At 34.3% G+C, this 23220-nt stretch overlaps 1 protein-coding gene across 1 annotated transcript; it reads left to right on the top strand.

Moving 5' to 3' along the window:
• Positions 1-1231: 1231 nt before the first annotated feature.
• On the top strand, positions 1232-20880 carry LOC113854160 (O-fucosyltransferase 9). Its single transcript, XM_027485043.1, has 10 exons — positions 1232-1885; positions 2164-2236; positions 2484-2551; positions 4251-4339; positions 5401-5598; positions 9398-9602; positions 10377-10544; positions 11179-11346; positions 11464-11654; positions 20492-20880. The coding sequence occupies exons 1-10, from the start codon at positions 1511-1513 to the stop codon at positions 20664-20666; spliced, it is 1710 nt and encodes a 569-aa protein (XP_027340844.1). The 5' UTR covers positions 1232-1510; the 3' UTR covers positions 20667-20880.
• Positions 20881-23220: the final 2340 nt, after the last annotated feature.

Below are 23220 nucleotides of genomic sequence, written 5' to 3'. Positions count from 1 at the left end.
GTGTTTTGAAGTTAATTTGTGGAGCATCACACTAATGATATGAATATTGTCTTGTGCAACCAATAACATCAAGGAGATGATCTTGTCTCCAATCCTTTTAATCTCTACCATGCTCCTTTTTCAAATATTATCTATAATTATGTCAACTTTGGCCTTTCGTTTGACTTTTCTTGTACCCCAAAGTTTAAAAACCTATATTATAGAGCTCTTTGGCCTTATCTTCAACTTATTTTATTTCTTAGGGACACATGATGCTAATCTTTCTATGAATCATACTGTCCACTACTTTTCGGTCAAAGTACTAATATTCCATGAATCAAACCAAAACATATGTTCATGGACCCTAACTTCTTTACCCACACTCATGCAGCCGAATATGAGAACCCTTACTTATATTACACTATATTAAGGCGCCAATGCAACAAAATTATTGTGAGTTATTCATATAAAAAGTTTTAACAAGTTTTATGTTTACTGCTGCCTAACACAACTTTTTTTATTTATCTGACTTGAGACCAATTATGCGGCCACAGACAAAGTTACTTTTAAAAATTTGAAATATGAGCTAATTTTTAACTTACCTAATTTATTAAAACTAAATCTTAACATTTTTCTAAGAACTAATTCTAAATTTAATAATTTTTATAAAAATAAAAAAACATATTTAATTTTTTTTATAAAATTTTATCATATCTTACACTTTTAAAAATAACACTAAGACAAATTAACATATTAAAAAAAATTTAATTCTCAAAATAGAGATAATAAAATATTAAATTTTATCAGTTATTTCTTTTTAAAGAAAATGTGCTCAATTTTTTCTAAATTATTTAAAAAAATATGATACTGTTATTTAATTTTTTACAATTTTATTTTTATCGCATTTTACAAGTTGATTAAAAATAACGAAAATGAAAGTTATCCATGGGACAATCCACCAACAATGAGAAATAGAATAAATAAAGCATTACATTGTACGATTCTTAGAGAACCTTCATTTCATACATTTTATCGTGAAATAATTTAGCCAAATATAAAATAAAATATTTATCGTTGATAATAATTTTATCAAACTCAAACCAAATTATTTCCTACATTTAAATAAATAAAAGACAGGACTGGACACAGTACCCACCAATCCACCATGGGTCAGCGATTGGGTGTTTCGAAAATTGACACGCGAGTAGCACGTGATCATCTTTATTACTCTCGTGCAGCTCCGAAACGCACAACGGCAAGCGTAGCTAGCTATAGTCGATGCTCATCTTCCCCACCACCAAATAGTGGTACCGAGTAGTGGTACCACTATCCCTGCTTTATCGCACATTTCTTTACCGACAAAACCCTTTTCCTTTTTAGAGAGAAAAACTATAAAATAGTAAGCTCGAATTTCGCCACTCCTTTCCCATTTCAACCACACAACACGCTCCGCATTCAACCAACGTATAATTTTGGCGTTTTTCGAACTCAAATTCGGATCCTGTTGGTGGATCTCCATCCTCCAATCCAAATGCATGGGTACAGCCGCCTGGGCGGAGCAGCGCGTTCGCCACCGTCGTCGCCGCGCTTCCGCCATGGCCGGAGTAAAAGCAGCAGCTGGGGTTCGTCGAAGGAGAGCAATTCCATGGAGAAGTTGCTTTTCATTCTTATGTCGGCCGTTTTCAGAAAGCGAGGCTTGCTTCTTTTTGCGCCTTTGTTGTATATTTCAGGGATGTTGTTGTACATGGGTTCGTTGAGCTTCAATGTTGTGAGTATAAAGAATGGTGTCGTTGTTGTACACAAGCGTGCTCCTCCTGGTTCTGTTTATCGAAGTCCTCAGGTCTTCGAAAAGCTATGGCCCTTCATGGAGGCTGAGGCTTCCAATTCCAACGGAACTGTGAATGTGGTACCCAATTTCTCCTCTTTTTTTTTTTTTTTGTTTCATTCTAGCTTCCACGTCTACTGCGGCATTGTCTTGTCTTGTGTTACTTCAATCAATGTTTCAAAATGAAAACCACTGCTTCATGACTCTTAGCTGTAGCGTAAACGTAAAAGTCATTTGGGGGTACTTGAGATAATGCTTTGCTGTTGTACTTTCGTTCGTGAAAACTGTCTTCGTAATTTCATAGTTTGTTATCCATTTAGTGGTGACTGGCACTTAAAATCTGAGTGCATATCATGCAGTTAATGAAAGCTTGGAATAATATGGAACATAGAGAGTGGAAGCCTTGCGCTAACAGAAGTGTTCCTGAAACAGGTCTTTTCTTTTCTGAAAGACAAATTGTGCACTCCTGAAAATTTGTTTTAGTTGATTGTTTCATGAATTTTTTTACCTCTTTTGGTCAAATTTGTTTCTATGCCACATTGGCTCTCGCGTTCATTTTATTTTCAAGTTCACTTAGATCAGGAATCTTGATTGTTTTATCTTGCGTCCTTGTTGTCTTTGTTGAAGTAATTAGCTAACTTTTTTCTTGTTAATTTTTCCCCAAATTCTTTTTCCTTAGAATTGCCAAAGTCAAATGGGTTCCTTATAATTGAAGCAAATGGGGGATTGAATCAGCAACGCTTGTCGGTATGCCTATTGATGAAACCAAGGATTTTATTTCTACTGGTATATTTATCTAGCATTCTTGCATCATGTCTGGTACACATGAATGGTGATTCCATTCCATGTAAAGAGGGATGCCTATTTTTTGCAATCCAGAAAGAAAGAGCTTGGAGTGTTAATTCAATTCTGGGCCTCATTCCACAGAATCATGAATGAATCATGGAACATTAACTCAGAGAGATGGGACTGAGATTTCATGCTTTAGGAAATGGGAAAACCCTCATTCACTTATAGACAATTACTTCATGCACTTAATCTTTCTTTGTTGCAAATAATGTTTTACACACTTACGTTTTTTTCCTCACAAGTAATAATGTTGCTCTTCTTTTGTGAACAACAGTTTTTGTTATCAAATTGTTTATAAATAAATAAATTGAACAATACTCTCAAGAATCTTCATTCATATTATATGTATAAAATAAACACGAGAAAAATTAAACTTTGCTTTTGTGAACAATACTCTCAAGAATTCTCACAACTAATAATGTACTAAGGCTATGTTTGGTAAAGGTAGCTTGTTGCTTATTTAGGAGTCTGTAGCTTATTGATTTGGTCAATAAGCTTGTGGAGTTGTTTGATAAATAAAAAATGAAAGGAGTTTGTAACTTTTAAAAGTTAGCTTTTTAAAGTTAGTTTTTTAAAAGCCATCTAACAAAGCATTTAGCTTTCAAAATCTAGTTACCAATATTTCTATTACATTTTTACCTTTTATTATTTTTTGGAAAAAGTGAGCTTATCCTTCACACAATTAAAACACTAGTACGTTAGTCTTATTGTCATTTTGTTTTCTTTATTTTCACAATAGTCCATTTCCTTTTTTTTTCCTCCATTTTTTTTCATCTTTTTATTATTAATAATTAATAGTATATTTTGTCAGATAAAAATAAATGAAGTTGATAAATAATATTTTAAAATTAAGAAATAAATTATTAAATTCAATTCATGTAATCTTTATTAATATAACATGTTAACATTAATAATTTTAAAATAAATTCAAGTTATTGTTTGAATCAATAATATCATTTTTATTAATAAGATGTGTTAAAATAAGTTATATTTAATTTTAATATAATATTATATGTTCTTTTAAGTTATTTAACATAAATCAGTTAGTAACAGATAGTTTGCCAAACAATTTAATTTCATAAGCTACTTGTCCAGCTATAAGCTTTCAAATAGCTTCACAACTAGAAGTTATAAGCATGCAACTTTTATTTTACCAAACACAACCTAAATATTCCTTATGCTACCAAACTGTTTTGGAAATGACCACTTCATTCCATTTTCATCACATGGAATCACCATCCTGAATATGAAACATGCCATTAATATTGAATCCCGTATGAAATATGAATGGGTACAAGGAAACTTGAAATCATGTTGGTAGGAGGGATTGAAATGTTGTTAATGATTTTCTACATCCATCATCTGATTTCAAAATTGGATACCTATTGAATTAAATATAGAGTGCTTTAAGAGGTTGCTGAATATTTTTATCCAGGTGCTTGTCCTTGAGTCATTATGCTCTGAAAGTATATATACGGGTAGACTGTCAGGGTTGGTTAATGAAATTAGATGAAGAGCATTGATGGTGTGGATTTCTATCCATCATTCATCATGTGTCCTTATTGTTCTGTCACTTACTATACTACTCTTTATGCAGATATGTGATGCAGTTGCTGTGGCTGGACTACTAAATGCAACTCTTGTTATTCCAATATTTCATTTAAATAGTGTATGGCGAGACTCAAGGTAATGGCGTTTGTGGTGCTTAAAAGTTTAAAATTGGTGACATGGTCATGGTGGTTGCTTAATCTATTAATGTTTAATGGCTGTTAAATCTCATTGCTCTAGATCTGACCCTATTTTCTATGTTTCTTAATTTCATTCGTCTCATTTAGATATTAGGAGTCTGAACTTGAAAAATTGATCATGTGTCCTCATTCTTCTTTCTCTATGCCCACAATTTATATTACTTGCATTCATGATACGTCAGATTGGGTCTTAGCTCAGAATGATTGAAGGGTATGAGAATGAAAGATCATCTTGTATTTGATTTCTTTTAGATTAAATTTTTGGATTGGACTTCAAAATTAAAGATGTAATTTATGCATAGTAAGGAACTAATCAACTAATAACCAACATCTTAGATAATGAAAATCTTTCAAAATTGTATCAATTATGAGGTTAGGTACCATGAGGGTCCTTTTTTTTTTTCAACAGATAGTTTCTAATTTCTAACTTGTAATCTTCATTCTCTATAATTTATCCATGCAGACAAGTTGATAAGTTTTCTAAATGAGAATAGATATGCACTGCATACATAAATCAGTTTGAGCTTTAGTCTTTTGTTTCTTAACATTTCTTGTACCAGTGCATTGAAAATGATGGTAGCATGTTCACTTGTAACAGTATACTGTTTGAATATTCTAAACTTCAGAAGTTATCTTACTTATGAATATAGATGCCAGACTCATAAGTGAAAACAGATGTTGAACTAAGAATCCATTACATTAGTTGTTGCTTCAGGCTTATCCTACAACATTTAAAGGAACTACTTTTTGATAGAATGATTTGACTCCTTGATATGCATAAGTGAGACATCTGAAGTGAATCCTTGGTTAAGGTTTGTATATGTAGAACATAGAGTCCTTTAGGTTTTATAATTATTAATATGGGAGTTTCATTGTTATATATATTTGTTGGGCAATGAAGTTAATGGATGGGATATTTTATAATCCATGTTGATACTTTGTAATCTTGGTTATGTTAAATTAGAAAATTTATGTATGCTTCATCTTAATATCTGGCAGCAAGTTTGGAGACATTTTCGATGAAGATTTCTTTATACAATCACTTGGAAATCGTGTGCATGTGGTGAGAGAACTCCCGGATGACATACTTCAGCAATTTGACAATAACATAAGTAATATTGTCAATCTTAGAGTAAAAGCTTGGTCCAGTTCAGCTCACTATCTTCAGAAGGTCCTTCCTCAGCTTTTGGAAATGGGGTGTGTGCTTTTCATTCTTGTTATGTTTCCTCACCACTGGTTGGCTTTCAATTCTTCTAGATTGAAAGTGGTTTTGGCTGTGTTTTTAAAATTCTATCATCTTTCAAGTTCAATTATTCTCTATAGGTTACAAATTTTCCAAATGCCAAAGTGTAAAATGATAGCCAAATGAGGTAGAAATATGTTATAATAATGGCAGTTCAAAAATAATTTATATCATATGTCTGGCTGCTCACGTTTCCATAGATATTATCTCTTCATTTATTGATGGTACTATGATTGCTGAATACAAGACTTTTAAAATTGAATTAATCACAAATGGGAGTACAAAGAGTCTACAATCCATTAACGTAAGTAAGTCCCTAACAATTGAAACCAATTTTGAGGACAAAACTTAACAATCGAGAGCCTGCACATAGACACCACTACATACCTAATTTAAGGTCCCCACAAGTTACAGAAAATTACAATATAGTATCCCTGTTGACTTAGTTAGCTGTATTTAGTTATACTGCTCTACAGACTTATACTGCTTTTTACTAACATGCTGTACACAACCCATTCTTACAGTATAAATAAGAAAGAGACGTAAGGGACAATACACTTATGTATTCACACAACGAAGGTTTCTCCCTATGCTCTAATGTCAATTTTAAATAGATGTGCTTCAATTGTGTTATAATTTTATTGTCACCTAAAACTTACTCTGGTTTCATGAATATTTTGCTGTCATATAACATTATTTTTCTCAGTACTTGGTGTACTCTCTATTGCTAATAAATTAAAGCCACCATCCGTTGACCAATCTAACAATGGTGTCTGGGTTGCTTTTAAATCTCCTCCAAACCAACCCATGAACACCCTATATTGATCTAAGCTCTGGTACCCAGTCCATTTGTTCATTATAAAAAGTAAGGGTCAACACACCTACATATTTACATAAAAAAGAGTTTCTCTTTATATCCTTTTTTCTGCAATATATAGGACTGAATGAGTGAGAACTTTTTTTGCTAGTCTTCCAAATTTCCAATACAGCAGAATACTGCAAAAAATAAAGTGGCAGAAAGAATGACTCTGCTCAAAAGTTAAGTCCAATCCCTTTCTCAGAACAGAAAAAGTAACTCTCTGTTAGGATTCCAATATCACAGTATGGGATTTGAGTCCCACATTTGAAGTATGAGATTCTTATGTGGGGTTTATAAGGCCTTAGGTTTTCCAACTAGAATGACAAGCTTTCGTGGTGTGGTTCTCCAACTCCCCTCCGGCTGACATATCTTCAATAATCCCATTGATCAACTCATCAAAGCATTATATAATATTGATTATTGATAGACATACTTTGCTTTTTTAGACTATAGAAAGTTACATATTCTTTTGGAAATTGAGGTAGTGAGTGTTTGGACCCAAGTGCAACAACTATCCCTAGGACTATTAACATCTTTCTTTCACTCACGAATTTGGACTCTGACTTCTGTGTGTATCGAAGTTTTCTGGTTGATGTATTGTTACAGACTTGAAAATCACAGAACAAGATATTGGGTAGAAACAGCAATATTGAGAGAGAATAAGGGAGGTTTGTATTGTTTGCAACAGAAAAAATGAAACTATGCAGAAGAAGAAAGGTTCTTCTAATGCTCCAGAGCAATGCTCCTTACAGAGAGCCAAACGACACTCTATCCCACAACTTCCAGCCAAAACCATAAAAACCCCCTCCACTCACGGCTAAACATGCCTAAGTAATAAAAAACTATTCTCTCTCCATAACTAACTTTGCCAACTCAGCACATCTCAAACATTTTCTAATTTCTTTTTTTTCCTCACATACACTATCCAATCTTTGGACTTGGCTGAAGATTCATGGATTACTTTCTCCTTAGGCCCATTTTCTTCTCCTCGGTCCCCTTCATGTATCTTTCCTCCATCATAATATGAAATTCAATAACGGCTATGAACTGTGGCAGTAGGCATTAGGATAGAAGGGAAGGGAAAATTAAGTAGTAAGTAGTGGCAGCACAATAGTTAGTTAATGGGATAGGAGGAAGAAAGGTGGAAAGATTCACTCAAATAATTAGCAAGTTGTAAGAAGAGGGAAACCCTTTGGGAAGGAAAAATCCTTGGAGGAAAATTATTTCTCCTTGTTTCTGCCCAATTCCAATTAATCAATAAAATCTTTCTATGGGTTCCTAACATGTGGGAAAGATGCCAATTTCCTTATCCTTCACCTTTTGCAGAAAACCAATAGTGGTTCGTTAAGAGTTTATTAATATACAAGAGAGAAGAACAACCAAGACAAACACTAAGGTGCCATTTAGTGTGCAGAATTTGGCTTGGAAATGGACCTCCTATTCACATAATCTTGTTTGGTACATAAAATTTGTTATATTTATATGATCAATTCTAATCTTTAGGACCCTATAAATTACCTTTCCAAGCACTGAAAAATATATGTACATTTTGTGTGCGATGCTTTGCTTGTATAATCAAGCAACTATTTATGTTTGGCATACTCTAGCAACATCATTGTTGGTGCTGGTGACATCACTACTACCATCTGTCAATCATTGTTGCCATCTGTTCATGGATCACACTCATCATTTGTGTACTTTGATCATGTATTGTTGGTGTCCTTTGATCCTGTCATAATTGACATTCTCTAAGAAATAATTTGATAACCAAGCTCTACTGAAAATTTTATTTATAATATTTTTTTAAGAGTAAATGATTATTTTAGTCCCTTTTGTGCTAGTCATTTTAGTTTCTATCTTTATTTGGAAAGCATTATTTATCAATCCTTAACATGAAAAGAAGTGGAAAATGACTAATGTGAACAGTTTTTTTCAAAGTCGACAAGTGAAGTTTTAGTAAACTTAGGAGCTAAAATGACTAGCACATGCTATCTTAAGACTAAAGTGAGGGATTGCTCAAGTTTATAATGTATAATTTATTATTTTAAATTTAACTGTTTTATATATTCAGATAAATAATGAAAATAATAGCATTCAAATCCAGCTCAGAATTTCAATGTTGGGTCTCAATTATTTATTTGTGCCAATCATTCAAATGAAGATTCTTACTCAATTCTGATTCTTACAAAATTGGAATTGAAATTGAAATTCTGAACTATAATTCAAATTCTATCATCCAAAATGACCACCCCAAGAAAAAACCATTAAAAAAAATCTTGGTCTTAATGGCTTTAAGGAAAACTTGATTTTTGGCAAAATACAATAGTGTCATTTTTGTTGAAGTCCCATATCAACTATAGATATGGCTAAATAAGAGCTTATAAAGCTAAAATAATTCTCACCTTACGATTTAGCTTTTGGGTTGAATTAGGCTTAAAGCCCAAATTCAACAATTTTTGATCCTTGTATTGAACTCCACTTGGTTGGAAAGGCTTTTACTGTTGTTGCTCCCTTTCGCTGAAAACAGGTAGGCTTTTGGGGTAGATTTCATTGTGTTCAGTAAGTTTGGCATATGTAAAGACACAAGTACACACAAACATTTAAAACATAAAAGTAGAGTGGTGATTTGAATTTAAAAATTTAAATGCCCAAGGAGTCATAAATTGATTGTTGGTTTTTGTGGTGCTTCATGCTGACTATAGGAACAAATGCAGAGATTTTCAAGTCTTTTGATGCATCTTATAAAAAAGTACATTTGTAGTCATTTTATTGAATTGTTCTGATCTAGATTTTATTATTACTATCACTGTTTTATTTTCTTACAAGCACGTCTTTACCAGTTTGCCATATATTGTCAATGGCTCGTAAGAGGACTCAGCTTATGCTTGTTGCAGGGCTGTTCGCATTGCACCTTTTTCCAACAGACTAGCTCAGGCTGTACCCTCCAAAATCCAAGGGCTTAGATGCTTTGCCAATTTTGGAGCTCTTAGATTTTCAGAACCAATAAGAACACTTGCAGAAAGCATGGTTGATCGGATGGTTAAACATAGCTCCCAGAGTGGAGGGAAATATGTTTCAGTGCATCTTCGTTTTGAGGAGGTGTTTTTTTTTATATTGTTGTACTTATGTTGTTAGATTTACTAGCTATCGTATTGATTCATAATGTATAAGCATAATTTAGAATAATTTTTGTAATTTTTTTATGATAATTTAAGGATTTTACCTTATCCCTAGATAAATTATTTATTTTAACTTTGGTATTTGATGGGAGGTTGACTACGTGTCTACTGTATGATTATAACTTATAAATAGCCCATCAATTTCTGTATTCTGGTATCATGTGCAAATTATTGATAAAAAGACAATTTCCAATTTTTGAGTTTCCTGTGTTTTTTGGTTCTGTAGTTCTACATCAAATTGATATTTAGAGCTTAGTCCTGCAAGTTGAAACACCCCTTTGCACCCAAAGCCTTTTCTCTGCCTATATTCTGTAAATAGGGCAAGCACTAAAGTTCTGTGTGCCATAAATACACACAAAAGAATTGTTGATATTTTCCATTAATATTGCAAATATTCCTTTCTTCATCCACTGAACCCTAAGCACAGATCAAGAGTAACAAAAGCTGCACCAATGTCTGGTTCTGTAATAGAAGACTGTTGAAATGAGCTTATCTAGAGCTTTTGTATTTCTGAATTTGATTGGAGTTCACTACTTGTCTACTTTAATGTTAGAAATATCCATTGGTTGCTTTTGCTGCTATGTTTTGCAAATTATTAATAAATAGGCTATTGTCAATTTTTGTGTTCCTTAGTTTACATTAGTTATAATTTGTATATGATTTATTATAATTATTAGTTTTTCTCTGTATAAAGGATATGGTTGCATTTTCATGCTGTGAGTATGATGGTGGGGAGGAGGAAAAACATGAAATGGATATTGCTCGTGAAAGGAGTTGGCGAGGTAAATTCAGAAGACGACATAGGATAATAAAGCCTGGTGCTAACCGTGTAGATGGAAGATGCCCATTGACTCCTTTGGAGGTATGCAGTTTTCCTTCTTTCTTCAGTTTCTTTATTGCTTTCCATTTCTCATCCCCATATTTGTGCTACATTGTATCCTTTTAAAAATGCAATGTTTTGGAAATTATTTGTTGCTCGTGCTCTAGGTGTATCTATTTTCTTTTTAATTTGATTGGAAAAAAAAAATTAAGATGCTTGATGCTCAAAATCCTAAATATTCTGTTGCAACAATTTTCCTAGAAATTTGATTTGAAGCTAATAATTAGATAACTGGATGTATTATATTCTGATTGATTTGTAAACAGGATTCCTCTAAATTTTTAGTATTCTTTATTTTTCTTTTCTAAAGAGTTTAATCAGATGCTAGCATCAATTGGGGCAATAGTGTTGGTATCAATAGGACCTGAAACTTGATATCCCATGGTTTTAGAATGGTAATTAGTTTCCTATTTTTTATTCCTTGCTAATTTAGGCTCCCTACCATTGAAAGGTTACTGGAAATTCTTCTGAAAAGGAAGAGGGAAGATACAAAAATTGAGCTTAAGAAATATTGAAATGCATAACTGAAATAGAAAATTATAAAGGAAACACAATCTTTTAAAGATTAATATTTTGCCATGGTTTTGATTTTCACAGCTTTTGTTTGATGCTGTAGGTGGGAATGATGCTTAGAGGCATGGGTTTTGATAACACAACATCAGTATATGTTGCAGCAGGGAAGATTTATAAAGAACAAAAATACATGGCACCACTTAAGCAAATGTTTCCACGATTACAAACCAAGAATACATTGGCAACACCAGAAGAGCTTGCACAATTTATGGTATTTAGGAAGTGATCTTTGCTTGTTTAAAACAAGAAAAATCCATTTTATTCCTTACAGAAAGAAACGTGATTCACAGAATAAACAACGTCTATAATGCACATGTTTATAATGTAGGGGCACTCGTCTAGGTTGGCCGCTCTTGATTATACTGTTTGCCTTCATAGTGAAGTTTTTGTGACAACCCAGGGTGGAAATTTTCCACACTTCTTGATGGGTCACAGACGGTATCTGTATGGTGGGCATGCAAAGACGATTAAACCTGATAAGAGAAAATTGGCTCTATTATTTGATAATCCTAATATGAGGTACAATTTTGGCTCTTCATTTATTTTTATTTGTTTTCACAGTTTCTTTTTGATTCAAGCAGAAAAATATTTATTTTGAAGATGAATTTTATTTGTCTAGAAGACAGTTATCCTAATAAGAAAAATTACTTCTGTATTTGATAATCCTTGTATAAGGTACGCTTGAAAGAAGAAATACTGAATGCTATTTCTTATTATAATTGCTGCCTAAAAATAGAGCTAAATCTAAGGAAATAAATCTCCCCTTGTCTGAAAAAATTAAACAAAAATTTAATGATTATTCTTTTATATTTACAACACCCCCGCTCCAATTGGTGAATGGAAATCTATCATTCGTAGCTTGCTTGTCATATATTGAGATCTCTCTCTGGGGGTGCCCTTTTTAGTGCATTTGAATTCCCATTTGAAACCTTCAATCTATGGTTTGGGCAAACCTTGAAACTGCAAGATACAAACTTTTTAAACAATGTCTGGAGTTTTCCAAATGGAAATCCAAACATGCACTTAGTCAACATATCTTCTAATTGAAGTTCAGAAGAAATATGTAGAGTAGTAATCTGATAGCAAACCATTAACAAAGCAAGTGTAAGTTAAAAGGATTAAGAGAGGGGTAAGGGGTCAGCACCCAACTAACTGAATTAGTTTGAGGTGGTTAGTAAGAAATTGTATATGAAAGGGAATATGACAGGAAAGAAGGTAGGAAGGAACAGTATCATTGTAAGGTCAGGGAGTGAGCGAGGTTCAATCCAATGAACTATCTTTTAGGAGTGAGGTTCAATCCAAATTTAGAATGGTATCAGATTGGACCTAATAGCAATATTTATCACGTAAAAGCTCACCTGGTAAGCAGAAGGTATTTTCAGATTTTTTTTCCTTGACTAAAGCAATGCCTTCCCCCTCTATTGAATTTGGACTTTAAGCTTGACTCAATCCCAAAAGCTAGCTTGTTAGGTGAGGATTGCTTTAGCTTTTATAAGCTTTTATTTAATTGTATCTATAGTTGATGTGGGACTTCAACACTAAGGCAAAATCACTTAGTGGATCTCTTCCTTGCCATGACCTTCATTCATTATTGGTTGATCTCTTTATCAGATGGATATTATTAATATTTCATGCTGAATTATAGGAAGAGGTTTATATAGACTAGTCGCCTGGCTTTACCACCACTAGCAACCCTTGCCAAGTTTGTCGATTGCATCATTCACTTTATCATAAGAAGCGATCCCATCAGGCCTGGTTGGGGTGCGTCAGTCCTGCATTGATATAGTTTGGCATGACCTAGTGTGAGACTGATTGCTTTGTCTTCCCTGATCACTCTCCTTTTGGATTATATGTTCATATTTGGTGGAAACCTAATCTCATAGAGGAGTAAGAGGCGGAATTGAAAACCTTTTTAGCTCTAGACATCCATCTCCATAAAAGTTCCACCATATTCTAGGAAGCATAATCTTTCTATTTGACTTTGCATGATCAAGACCAAAGAGACCTTGAGCATAATGAAATTCAGAAAACTGATAATGAATCTTATTCCTCACAATTAGGTCATCTACCATCCTTGCCAAAGAACTATATGGCCTTGTTTAACCTCAAAATCATCATCTCTGAAAATTGGGATTGAGGTAATATGCAGTTGCATGTAGAGGCTTATGGAGCTGCTTATCCCACCTTTCATCAATAATTTTCCATGTAGTTTCATAATTACAAATAAATGCAAAAATCACGTACAAGATGATGAAGACAAAGATCAATAAATCTTAAGTGAAGAAAAATTAAGAATGTTTACCTTTTCTTAACATCTTAATTGAGCTAACGTGTATACTTGATCCTGAACTCACAATTTCAACCAAGTTTATGCGAGTTCATCCGAGGTGGGAAGAAAATGAGTTTACTGTTCACGTAACTTGTTTTTCCATTCTAAGCACGTAAACTAGTCTGATTTCACAAGTTAACTTGCAAGTTTAGCAACCATTGCTATAATAGTAATCACATGTGAGCTTACATGGCTTAGACAACTCATAGAAATCTCTCTCTAAGTAAATATTAGTCTATCGCATATTTGACATTGGGTCACCCTCATCTGTCCAAAAATCAACCTGACTCTATGGATTTCATGTTGTATTTACCTTTCCTTGTAGATATCGTATTGTAACCTACCTGAACCGTCAACTTTCTCAATGAAATCTACCTAGTCCTGTGGCTCTTTCACTGAAATATAAAAATAAATAAAATAAAATAAAAATTATTCATACAATTTTCATGCTCTAAATATCTAATATTTGAACATAAAGAGGTGTTAAGATCCCACATTAGCTACTAATAGGGAACTCAATGCAATAAAAATGAGAATGCACAACAAATTAGAAGAAATAACGAACTGATTCTATTTGATTGAAAGCAAGAAATATAGTAGGATGAGAAATCCCACTGCCCAGAGCGTAAGCACAATGGCCCTCTATCCAAAACAATCAACAAAACGGAATGCTCTCATTGATCCCTACACCTGATCCTAAATACAATGGAGATCCCCCTTTTTTCTCTCTCGTCTAACCAACTTATTTCTCATAGCTTGCCACGTCACTTTTTCTAGTTTTCTTCCTCTCATACATCCTTCCCCATCTGCGTGTATTAGCTTCTTGGATCAATGGCTCATTAGGCCTATATGCATTTGGGTCTGTATCAACACTTCCCCCTTGAAATACAGCCTTGTCCTCAAGGCTTAACTCTGGAAATTGACTCCGGATAACCACCTCATCTTCCAACGTAGCCTCTTCAACAGTTTTGCCCTTCCACTGCACTAAGACTTGGCTCTGTGTTTCTCCTCTTGTTGTAATTTTATGCGTGGCTAAAATAATTTGAGGTTCAATCATACCAACTCGGTCATCTTCAAGTCCTGTAAGTAATTCATTTTCCACTATATAATCTCCCACAGCCTTCTTCAGCAATGATACATGGAATACAGGATGAATCTGAGATTGGAGGCAAATTGAGCTTATATGCCACTTCTCCTATTTTCTCCTTAATCTCAAATGGCCCATAATACCTGGCACTAAGCTTAGGACTGATTCTGCTTGTTACTGATTTCTGGCGGTGCTGTTTTAGCTTCAAGAAAACCATATCTCCCACTTCAAACTTCCTTTCTTTCTGATGCTTATTTGCTTGAGTTCTCATTCTATCGTGAGCTCTCAGCAATTGGCTCTTTAACTGACGCAGAGCCTCATCTTGGTCCAAGAGATCTCTTTGGACTGATTCCACTCTCACCTCTCCTTGAACGACTTGCACAATCTTTGGTGGTGGACATCCATTAACGGCTTCGAAAGGTGTCGTTCTCGTAGACTCATGATAATTGGTGTTAAACCAATATTCTGCCCACGGCAGCCATGTTACCCAATCTTTGGGTTGGTCTGAGATGAAACACCTTAAGTATGTTTCAATACATCTATTTGTTACTTCAGTCTGTCCATTCGTCTGCAGATGATAGGCTATGCTCATTTTCAATTTAGTTCCCTACATCTTAAAGAACTCCTGCCAGAACGAACTCATAAACAGCAGGTCACGATTGCCTACCACCGAATTTGGTATGCCATGGAGTCTCACTACTTCCTTACCAAAAATTTCAGCAAGTGCTTTGGCTGTATAGGGGTGCTTGAGTGCCACACAGTGGCAGTATTTGCTCAATCTATCCACTACTACCATGATGGCTTCGTGGCCTTTGGATCTAGGCTATCCTGTAATAAAATCAAGGCTCACATCTTCCCAGATTCTATCAGGAACTGGTAGAGGTTGAATCAACCGCCCGGGGCAGTAGTGATATACTTCTGTCTTTGGCAAACATCACAAGCTTGGACGAACCTCTGAATATCACCTTTCATTCTCTTCCAATAGAAATTCGCTACAGCATGTCTGTAAGTTCGATAGTACCCGAAATGCCCACCTATAGGAGTAGCATGAAACTCTTCTAAGAGCCTTGGAATCCAAGCTGAATTCTCTGTAATGACCACTCTATTTTTGTACAACAACACTCCTTGTTTATAGGAAAATCCCAAATAGGGTCTGTCTTCATTTTCCCTGTGCACTTCTTCAATTATCTTCTTAAATTTTTCGTTTTCTTGGACCTCTGTAATTAATTCTTGGCAATCAAGCCAAACAGGGATATAAACCATATTGTTCAATTCCACATGGTCTCTACTTCGTGAAAGGGCATCTGCCCCTCGATTTTCAACTCCGGGTTTATAAACTCTTTCAAAATTGTAGCCCAAAAGCTTGGCTAACCAAATTTGTTGTCCCCTTGTGGTAATACGTTGTTGCAGCAGCTGTTTGAGGCTTTTTTTATCAGAAAAAACAGTAAATTTTCGCCCCAACAGATAAGGCCTCCATTGCTGAATGGCTAATGCCACAGCCATCAATTCATGTTCATACACTGACTTGGTTAAACTATGAGGACTAATGGCTTTACTATATTAAGCAATAGGCTTTTTATGCTGCATTAATATGGCTCCAATCCCAGTTCCTGACGCATCACATTCCAATACAAATTCCTCTTCAAAATTTGGCAAATTCAAAACGGGAGTTGTAGTGATTGTCCTCTTTCATTAAAAGCTGCTTGAGTTTTGTCATTCCACCCAAAATTGTCTTTCTTGGTCAATTCAGTGAGAGGTTTTGCTATTTTACCGTAATCTTTAATGAATTTCCAGTAGTACCCGGTTAGGCCCAAGAATCCACGCACTCCCTTGACATTCTTTGGCACAGGCCACTCCATGACACTCCTCACTTTTGATGGATCAACAGCTACACCTTGAATAGAAATAATATGGCCAAGATACTCTATGCTCTCTTGGCCAAAAGAACATTTCTCCTTATTAGCAAACAACATGTTTTCCCTCAAAATCTCCAACACCATAGTCAGCAGCTGCATATGTTCTTCCCATCCTTTGCTATACACGAGTATATTATAAAAAAAAAAAAACCAATACTCCTTTTCTTAGCAAAGCACAAAATACCTCGTTCATGAGGGCTTGGAATGTAGATGGAGCATTCATGAGCCCCAATGGCATAACAAGATATTCGTAATGCCCTTCATGAGTTCTAAACGCGGTTTTTGGTATATTTTCCTCCCTCATCCTCACTTGATGGTAGCCGAAGCGAAGGTCCAACTTTGAAAAATAACGAGATCCATGCAGCTCATCCAGTAGTTCTTCTATTACAAGAATTGGGAACTTATCCGGAATTGTAGCCTTGTTTAAGGCCCGGTATTCAACACACATACGCCACTTATTGTTTTTCTTTTTTCACCAAAATAACTGGGCTGGAAAATGCACTTTGGCTGGGCCTAACGTGACCCACCTCCATCAACTCCCTCACTTGCCTTTCTATTTCATTTTTCTGATGATAGGGATACCTATATGGCCTTACATTGATAGCTTCCTGTCCCAGTTTCAAATTTATCTTGTGTTCTTTAGCACGCACCGGTGGTAATCCTTTGGGTTCCTCAAATATGTCATCAAATTCCTGTAATATCGCTTCCAACGCTCGCTTTTGTTCTAATGTGAGTCCCGGCTCCTCTTGTTTTTTGCTTTCTTCCAACAACCCAAAAACTGAAGTCAGCAATGACTCTTCACGAGGAACTCCTCTCAATATTTTTATTCCCTGCAGAGTGGTTACTTTCATCACTTGCTTCTTCCAGTCAACCACCATTTCTCCTAAAGTAGTGAAGCATGCCATACCCAGAATCATGTCCATATCTTTAAGATCAAACCGGAAAAGCATCAATCAGGAATTCCCCTTCATCCAGCTCCACTGTAATTCCTCTACATACACCTTTTGTCTCAGTTCGGTGACCATCTCCCATTAAAATCTTCATGCTTCGTGTTTTTTCCTAGCTCCAACCCAAAACATCAACCAATTTATGAGAAACAAAATTATGGGACGTTCCACTATTGACCAAAATTAACAAAGGGAACTCACCCACTTTCCCTTGTATCTTCATCGTCCTCGGAGGATCCTCTCGTTTCATCATCGCCTGCAAGTTGATGGCAGTGCAAGCTCCATCTGAGTCTGTCTCTTCTTCACTGAAGCTTTCTCTTGTTTGCGTCTCTTCACCCTCACATTCGACTTGTAAATCATTGTCCATCAAAATGACCCGGAGTTGCTTAATCGGGCATTGGTGGAGTGGGCCATAAGACTCACCACACTTGTAACACAACCCACGTTTTTTCCTATCTAGAAGGTCTTGGTAAGAGAGGTGGTGTACACCTCTACCTCCATATCTCTCCAGCAGCTCTCTTTTCAAATCTTCCCAAGTTAGGTCTTCGTAATTGTTCAACAATGAGTGGAAGAAGTGTATTGTTCCTCCTTCCATACATACCTGAGCAAGATTCACACGTACCGCCTCGCTCATCTCTTGGACATTGAAATAAAATTCTGCATGAACTAACTTGGGAGTTTAAGTTAGGCTCACTTCAAATTTAAGAATCATAACTTACTCTCCTCATTACAGTCTGTTTTGAAGAGCTTATAGACAGCTTATAAGAACAGCCTATGACTCTGTTAAGCTGTTTCAACTTACTTCAATAAGTTCCTTAGTGTAGTGATAAGAACCTTGGGAGAACCACACCACAAAAGCTAGCTGTCATAGTTGGAGAGTCCAAGGCCTTATAAGCCCTACATTAAAATCCCATACTTCCAATGTAGGACTCCAGTCTCATTCCTTGCAATTGGATCCTAACATATAGTTTATCAAAATAAGTTATTTTCAACTTATTCCAACAAGTCTTATTGTTATATTTATGGCATACGTCATCATTTATGTAGAACTTATTGAATAAGCACTTAAATAAGTTGTGTATTTAAACACACCCTTGTACTAGTAGTTGTGAAATCCTCTTTTCTTTAAGCATTTGTCATTTTATCTTTTTTGTATAGTTTTTTTATTGATTGTACAATTTCCTAGCCATGGAAACTAGAAACTTGTCATTCCAAAGACACTTTAAATATATTACCAATGTGTACTCTAGAATCCTCCATCATTCAGTTTCTTATAATATTGATTTTGTTTCCATTAGAAGAAATAAAAGAATATCTTTATGTGCAAAATATCAAATCATGTAGTGGTGGATCTGTAGAGAGAAGGACAAGCATTTAGGTGTTGCAGGGAATGCGCTTCTGGGTTTATGATAGTGCTGGAAAATGTTTATCAACAGTAGAGAGATAAAAATGATTTATAACATAGGAGGTGCACCTTGTCAAATTCATTGAATGTCTTTGAATAAGCAGAAGTGGCCTGTCTTCTGTATTTTGGCTTGAACAATGATTTTTAATTCCTAGTGTAAAATTGACAACTTTTAGGGTGTTGGCAAGAATTAGAGAAGGCTTGGACTATTTTTTTTTTGTAACTCCTCGAAATTTTCATATGCAATTATATTCTAATTCTAAAATAGTTTGAATGTAAATATTTTAAATTAATAAGCCCATATCCAATTTAAGCTCAGTTCCATGCCCAATTCCAAACTGGCACTTCTAGATATTGAGGGGAATGGAGACTTCATTGCATTGATGAGATCCTTTTTCTGTGCTTCTTTCTTTTTCTTTTAGTCTGTCCTTATTTAGGAGGAAAATTCACTACTCCTTCCTTGTTATCTTTAATCTAATTTGTGTTCAGTTATCAGAAAAAATCCTTAAAATGTGCAAAATAAGGTATTCAGTTTTCTGTTTGAGGTATCAAGAATTTCTTGGAAGTCTGTACGGTTGTACTCTAAAATTCCATGATGTGCTCTTATCAAGAATATGTTGCTGGATTGAGGTAACCTTTGTGTGTGTGACAGAAAGAGATAGAGATGGAAAAGTACCACTCAAGCTTAAAGGAACATTTGAACTGTACAATAAGTTATAAAACCTACAATGTTTATTGGACTGAGTGTTGGGTGATAAAGAGCCAATAAGAAAGTACGTTTAGTGTTACAACAAATGAGTGGTTATACTTGACATGCATTTCAAGTGTCAACACAGTTTTTTGGGAAAAAACAATGCTGTTGTTGGCATTGAGCATGTCATGTTAATAATGGGCATATTTTGAAAGATTGTCACCTGAATATTACAGATAAGGGGAAATAATATATGCAATTGGGGAGGTCATTTGTGTTCTGAAAGCTCAGTTTGGAGGGTGCCAGTGTTAGATAAACTATTGATGTACACAACACGTATGAAATACCCGGAAAACAATAAATAATTTAATCTTACAAGAAATGTACTTGTTCTTATTGAATTTTGATTGAGGTCAATGATGTCATATGATCTATGTAGCCAACATCACCTAGTAGATAAGACTTAGTTGTGGTTGTTGTCTTGCTGATATACACAATTCATACAGAATTTGGAATACAGTAAGTGCTGATAGAAACCAAATTGCTAGTGGTTAAGAATTGTCTGACGAAGTTTATTACAACATTACATCGGACTAAAAAAAAATCTCAAAGCGATTACATGGCTGTAAAATGTGATTGCGCTTTGTGATTTTTAATATTTTTCCTAGGACAGAAACAGGTACCAACTTCTGGTTCCAATTTTTTTCTCAATTGACTTAGAAGATAAAGTTAAAAAAACATTGATGAAGGATGAACCATACTATTTTGTTTTAATGGGACAAACAAGAGTTTCCCTCTTAAATTTTGCCTGCTTTCTTACTATAAATCTCAAATGGACATGTAAATGTTCTTTATCATCTATCAACTATTTTTACATCTAAAATCTTGGCATTATTATTCTACCGAACTTCCAACCATCCATCAGATTCTTTCCCTATCATCATAAATTTTACTACTAGATATTTTTAACTGATTTTGCAGGTGGGAAGTATTCAAACAACAAATGAAAGACATGCTTCGCCATAGTGATCAAAAGGGAATCGAGTTAAAAAAGGCTGGTGGATCTCTATATACTTTTCCTATGCCAGATTGCATGTGTAAACTGGCAGAAACCAGAAGTGACAATGGTAATATCAGTAAATATACGAGTCTATAACGTATAAACGTAGAAAAATCTTCTTTAGGAAATCAATTTTTCAATACGTGTAATTTATTTTTGTATCATCCACCTTTTTCATTTTTTTTTTGTAGTGAAATTAGCAGTGAAATCATAATTCTTTGTCCATTGTACATGGGATTCATTGTACATGAGATTATTGTTAGTCGAGAATCGAGATAGACTTGCACCTGTTCATCATGATTCATTTTTGACAACTGGTGAGCTTTGTGTGACAATTTAATTTACTAAACCGAGCTGTTCATTTAGCAAGTGATAAATATCACTCGGTTGCTATCTGATCCAGACAGCTCATTTCCCGCGTCCTGTGCAGAAATAGTTTAGAAATCGTTACTCTATAGGAAGTAAAATGATAAAATGATACGTTTACCTGTCGCAGACACTCATTTACACGTAGATAGTAAATTTATTAAACAATTACACGTGAATAAGAAAGAGTGACAGGCTGGAATTTTATTTAATTTAAAAACTTAAGTAAACAATAAATAAATGAAGCTTTGTTTTTCAAAACTTAACAGAAAAATCTTTTGTACAGTGTTCTTTCTGTCCTTAATTAAGCATGTGTCTTTCTTCATTCATTGAAGCCATTGTTACTGCTTCTTTCCTAGTTGAAGCCTTCTCTTATTCATTTCATCGAAAGATGAAGTTACTTGTAGTGTTAATAAGTTGTACTATATCTAAGGTAAATTAGTCAAAATCTATATCCATCTGTATTAAAAAAAATTACAATTAATTGTGTAAGGTTAATAAATTGTACTATTTCTTAGGTGGTAGCAGGATCAACAATTTAATAATCAATGAACTAATCAGTAATGAATAATAAAGGGAGGAGAGAATTTGGTTTTAGTTCTTGATTGTTTGAAGGTTGCAAATGAAGGGTACAAGTTTAAGAAAGAAACTGTCTGAAGGAATCTAAGACTTCAGTCAATAACGAATGATGTCAATCGTCATGGGTGGAAGGAAGACAATGCTTTGGATAAGTCTAGGAAGAGAAGACTTGGGTGAAGGAAGGAAAAACACATTTGTGTTTTAATGAAGTTTGGAAAGACAAGCTTCAGTCAAAGAAGGATAAGTGACTTCATCTTTCAGTGAAGTGAAGAAGAAAAGCCTTGGATACAAGAAGTGACAATGTCTTCAGCGAATGAAGGTAGAAAGGCACAAGCTTGGGTGAAGAAAGAACACGGTAAAAGAGATTATTTTGTAAGGAAAATATCATTTTCACGTATAAAGGGAGTGTTTAGTAGGTTTTCTTTCCATGTGTAAAGGATGTGTTTATTGAGTATCTATTGAATATAAACGTATTGTTTCCCTACTATAGATTTTCTTATTGTATAACAGATACTTGTCATTGATGAAACCATTTTGTGCTTGTGATGAGCGGTGGGTTTGCGTTTTACTTTGAAACATATATAGAACATAATGTGTAGGCGCTATAAATTTGTAAAAATTATGTAATTTTTTTTATGTAGAAAGCTATTTACTAATGTCTTTCTGAAGTAAAAATTAATAAGCAAATGAACTATACAACATAAAAAAAATTATAATTAACACACCTCAGTTATTTAGTGAAAACAATATTTATGCTTCCATTGGTTCAAGAGTTTGATAAGCGTTTAACTCTAATATTCATTATATTTAAATATCGTTTGACATTCTAAGTGTAGAGAAGAAAAACGTGTGTGGTTTAGAAAGAGGCACAAAATAGTATGTTACAAACAAAAGTATAAATAAGTGATATAAATTTACTAAAACTTCTCACCGTTTATATTCTTTTCGTCAAGCTATTATGAATTATTGGGTTTTATAATTTTATTGTAATTGTCGTTTTAGATTATTGCGTTTTATAGTAAAGGACTAGGCGGAAGAAAAAAAATTATGAGTGTGACATAAGTAAAATTGGCAAATGAAATTTAGTGATAGGATTGGTGTTAGGATTCTTCCTCGGACTTCTATATAGAGTCTATAAATATAACCCAAAATCAAATTCACAATCCTTTAAATTAAAAAAGAATGGAAGAAAAAGCTCTAAGTTACGCTAATACTATTTTACAAGAGATAGAAAAGTGATAATAGTGGGTATTGTAAAGGGTAAGGGTAAACTTTTTGGATCCATCTCCAACAGGAACATCATATATTTATGAGGAAAGTGACCCCTTCTGTAGCATTTTGGTTCTTTTCTATATTCCTAGAAGATGAACTTAAAAAGCGATAGAAAAACTATAGAGAAAAATAATTATTAGAAGTAAAAAATACATATTTATCTTTGTTCATTATTATTGCAGAAATATAAAAAAGTATGGCGATATCTGAAGAGATATGATACAGATATGATTGAGTTTGAGTTAGTTTTGTCCTTATTTATGTCAAATTTGATTTGTGTTTATGGAAATAGTCTATGCTTTGGAGATTTATTGTATATTATATAACTAAGATCATATCGGAGTTAGCTCATGTTTTTCTTATTTAGGCTTCTCCTTATTCCTCTATGTTTGTATACCCTCTGTACAGTCTGAATCAATTAGAGAAACAAGTT

Source organism: Abrus precatorius, unplaced genomic scaffold, assembly GCF_003935025.1.
Source record: "Abrus precatorius isolate BTA unplaced genomic scaffold, Abrus_2018 Scaffold11, whole genome shotgun sequence".
In the NCBI taxonomy this organism is placed as follows: domain Eukaryota; kingdom Viridiplantae; phylum Streptophyta; class Magnoliopsida; order Fabales; family Fabaceae; genus Abrus; species Abrus precatorius.
Note: the sequence above shows the minus strand (reverse complement) of the source record. Positions and strands in the feature narration are given on the sequence as shown.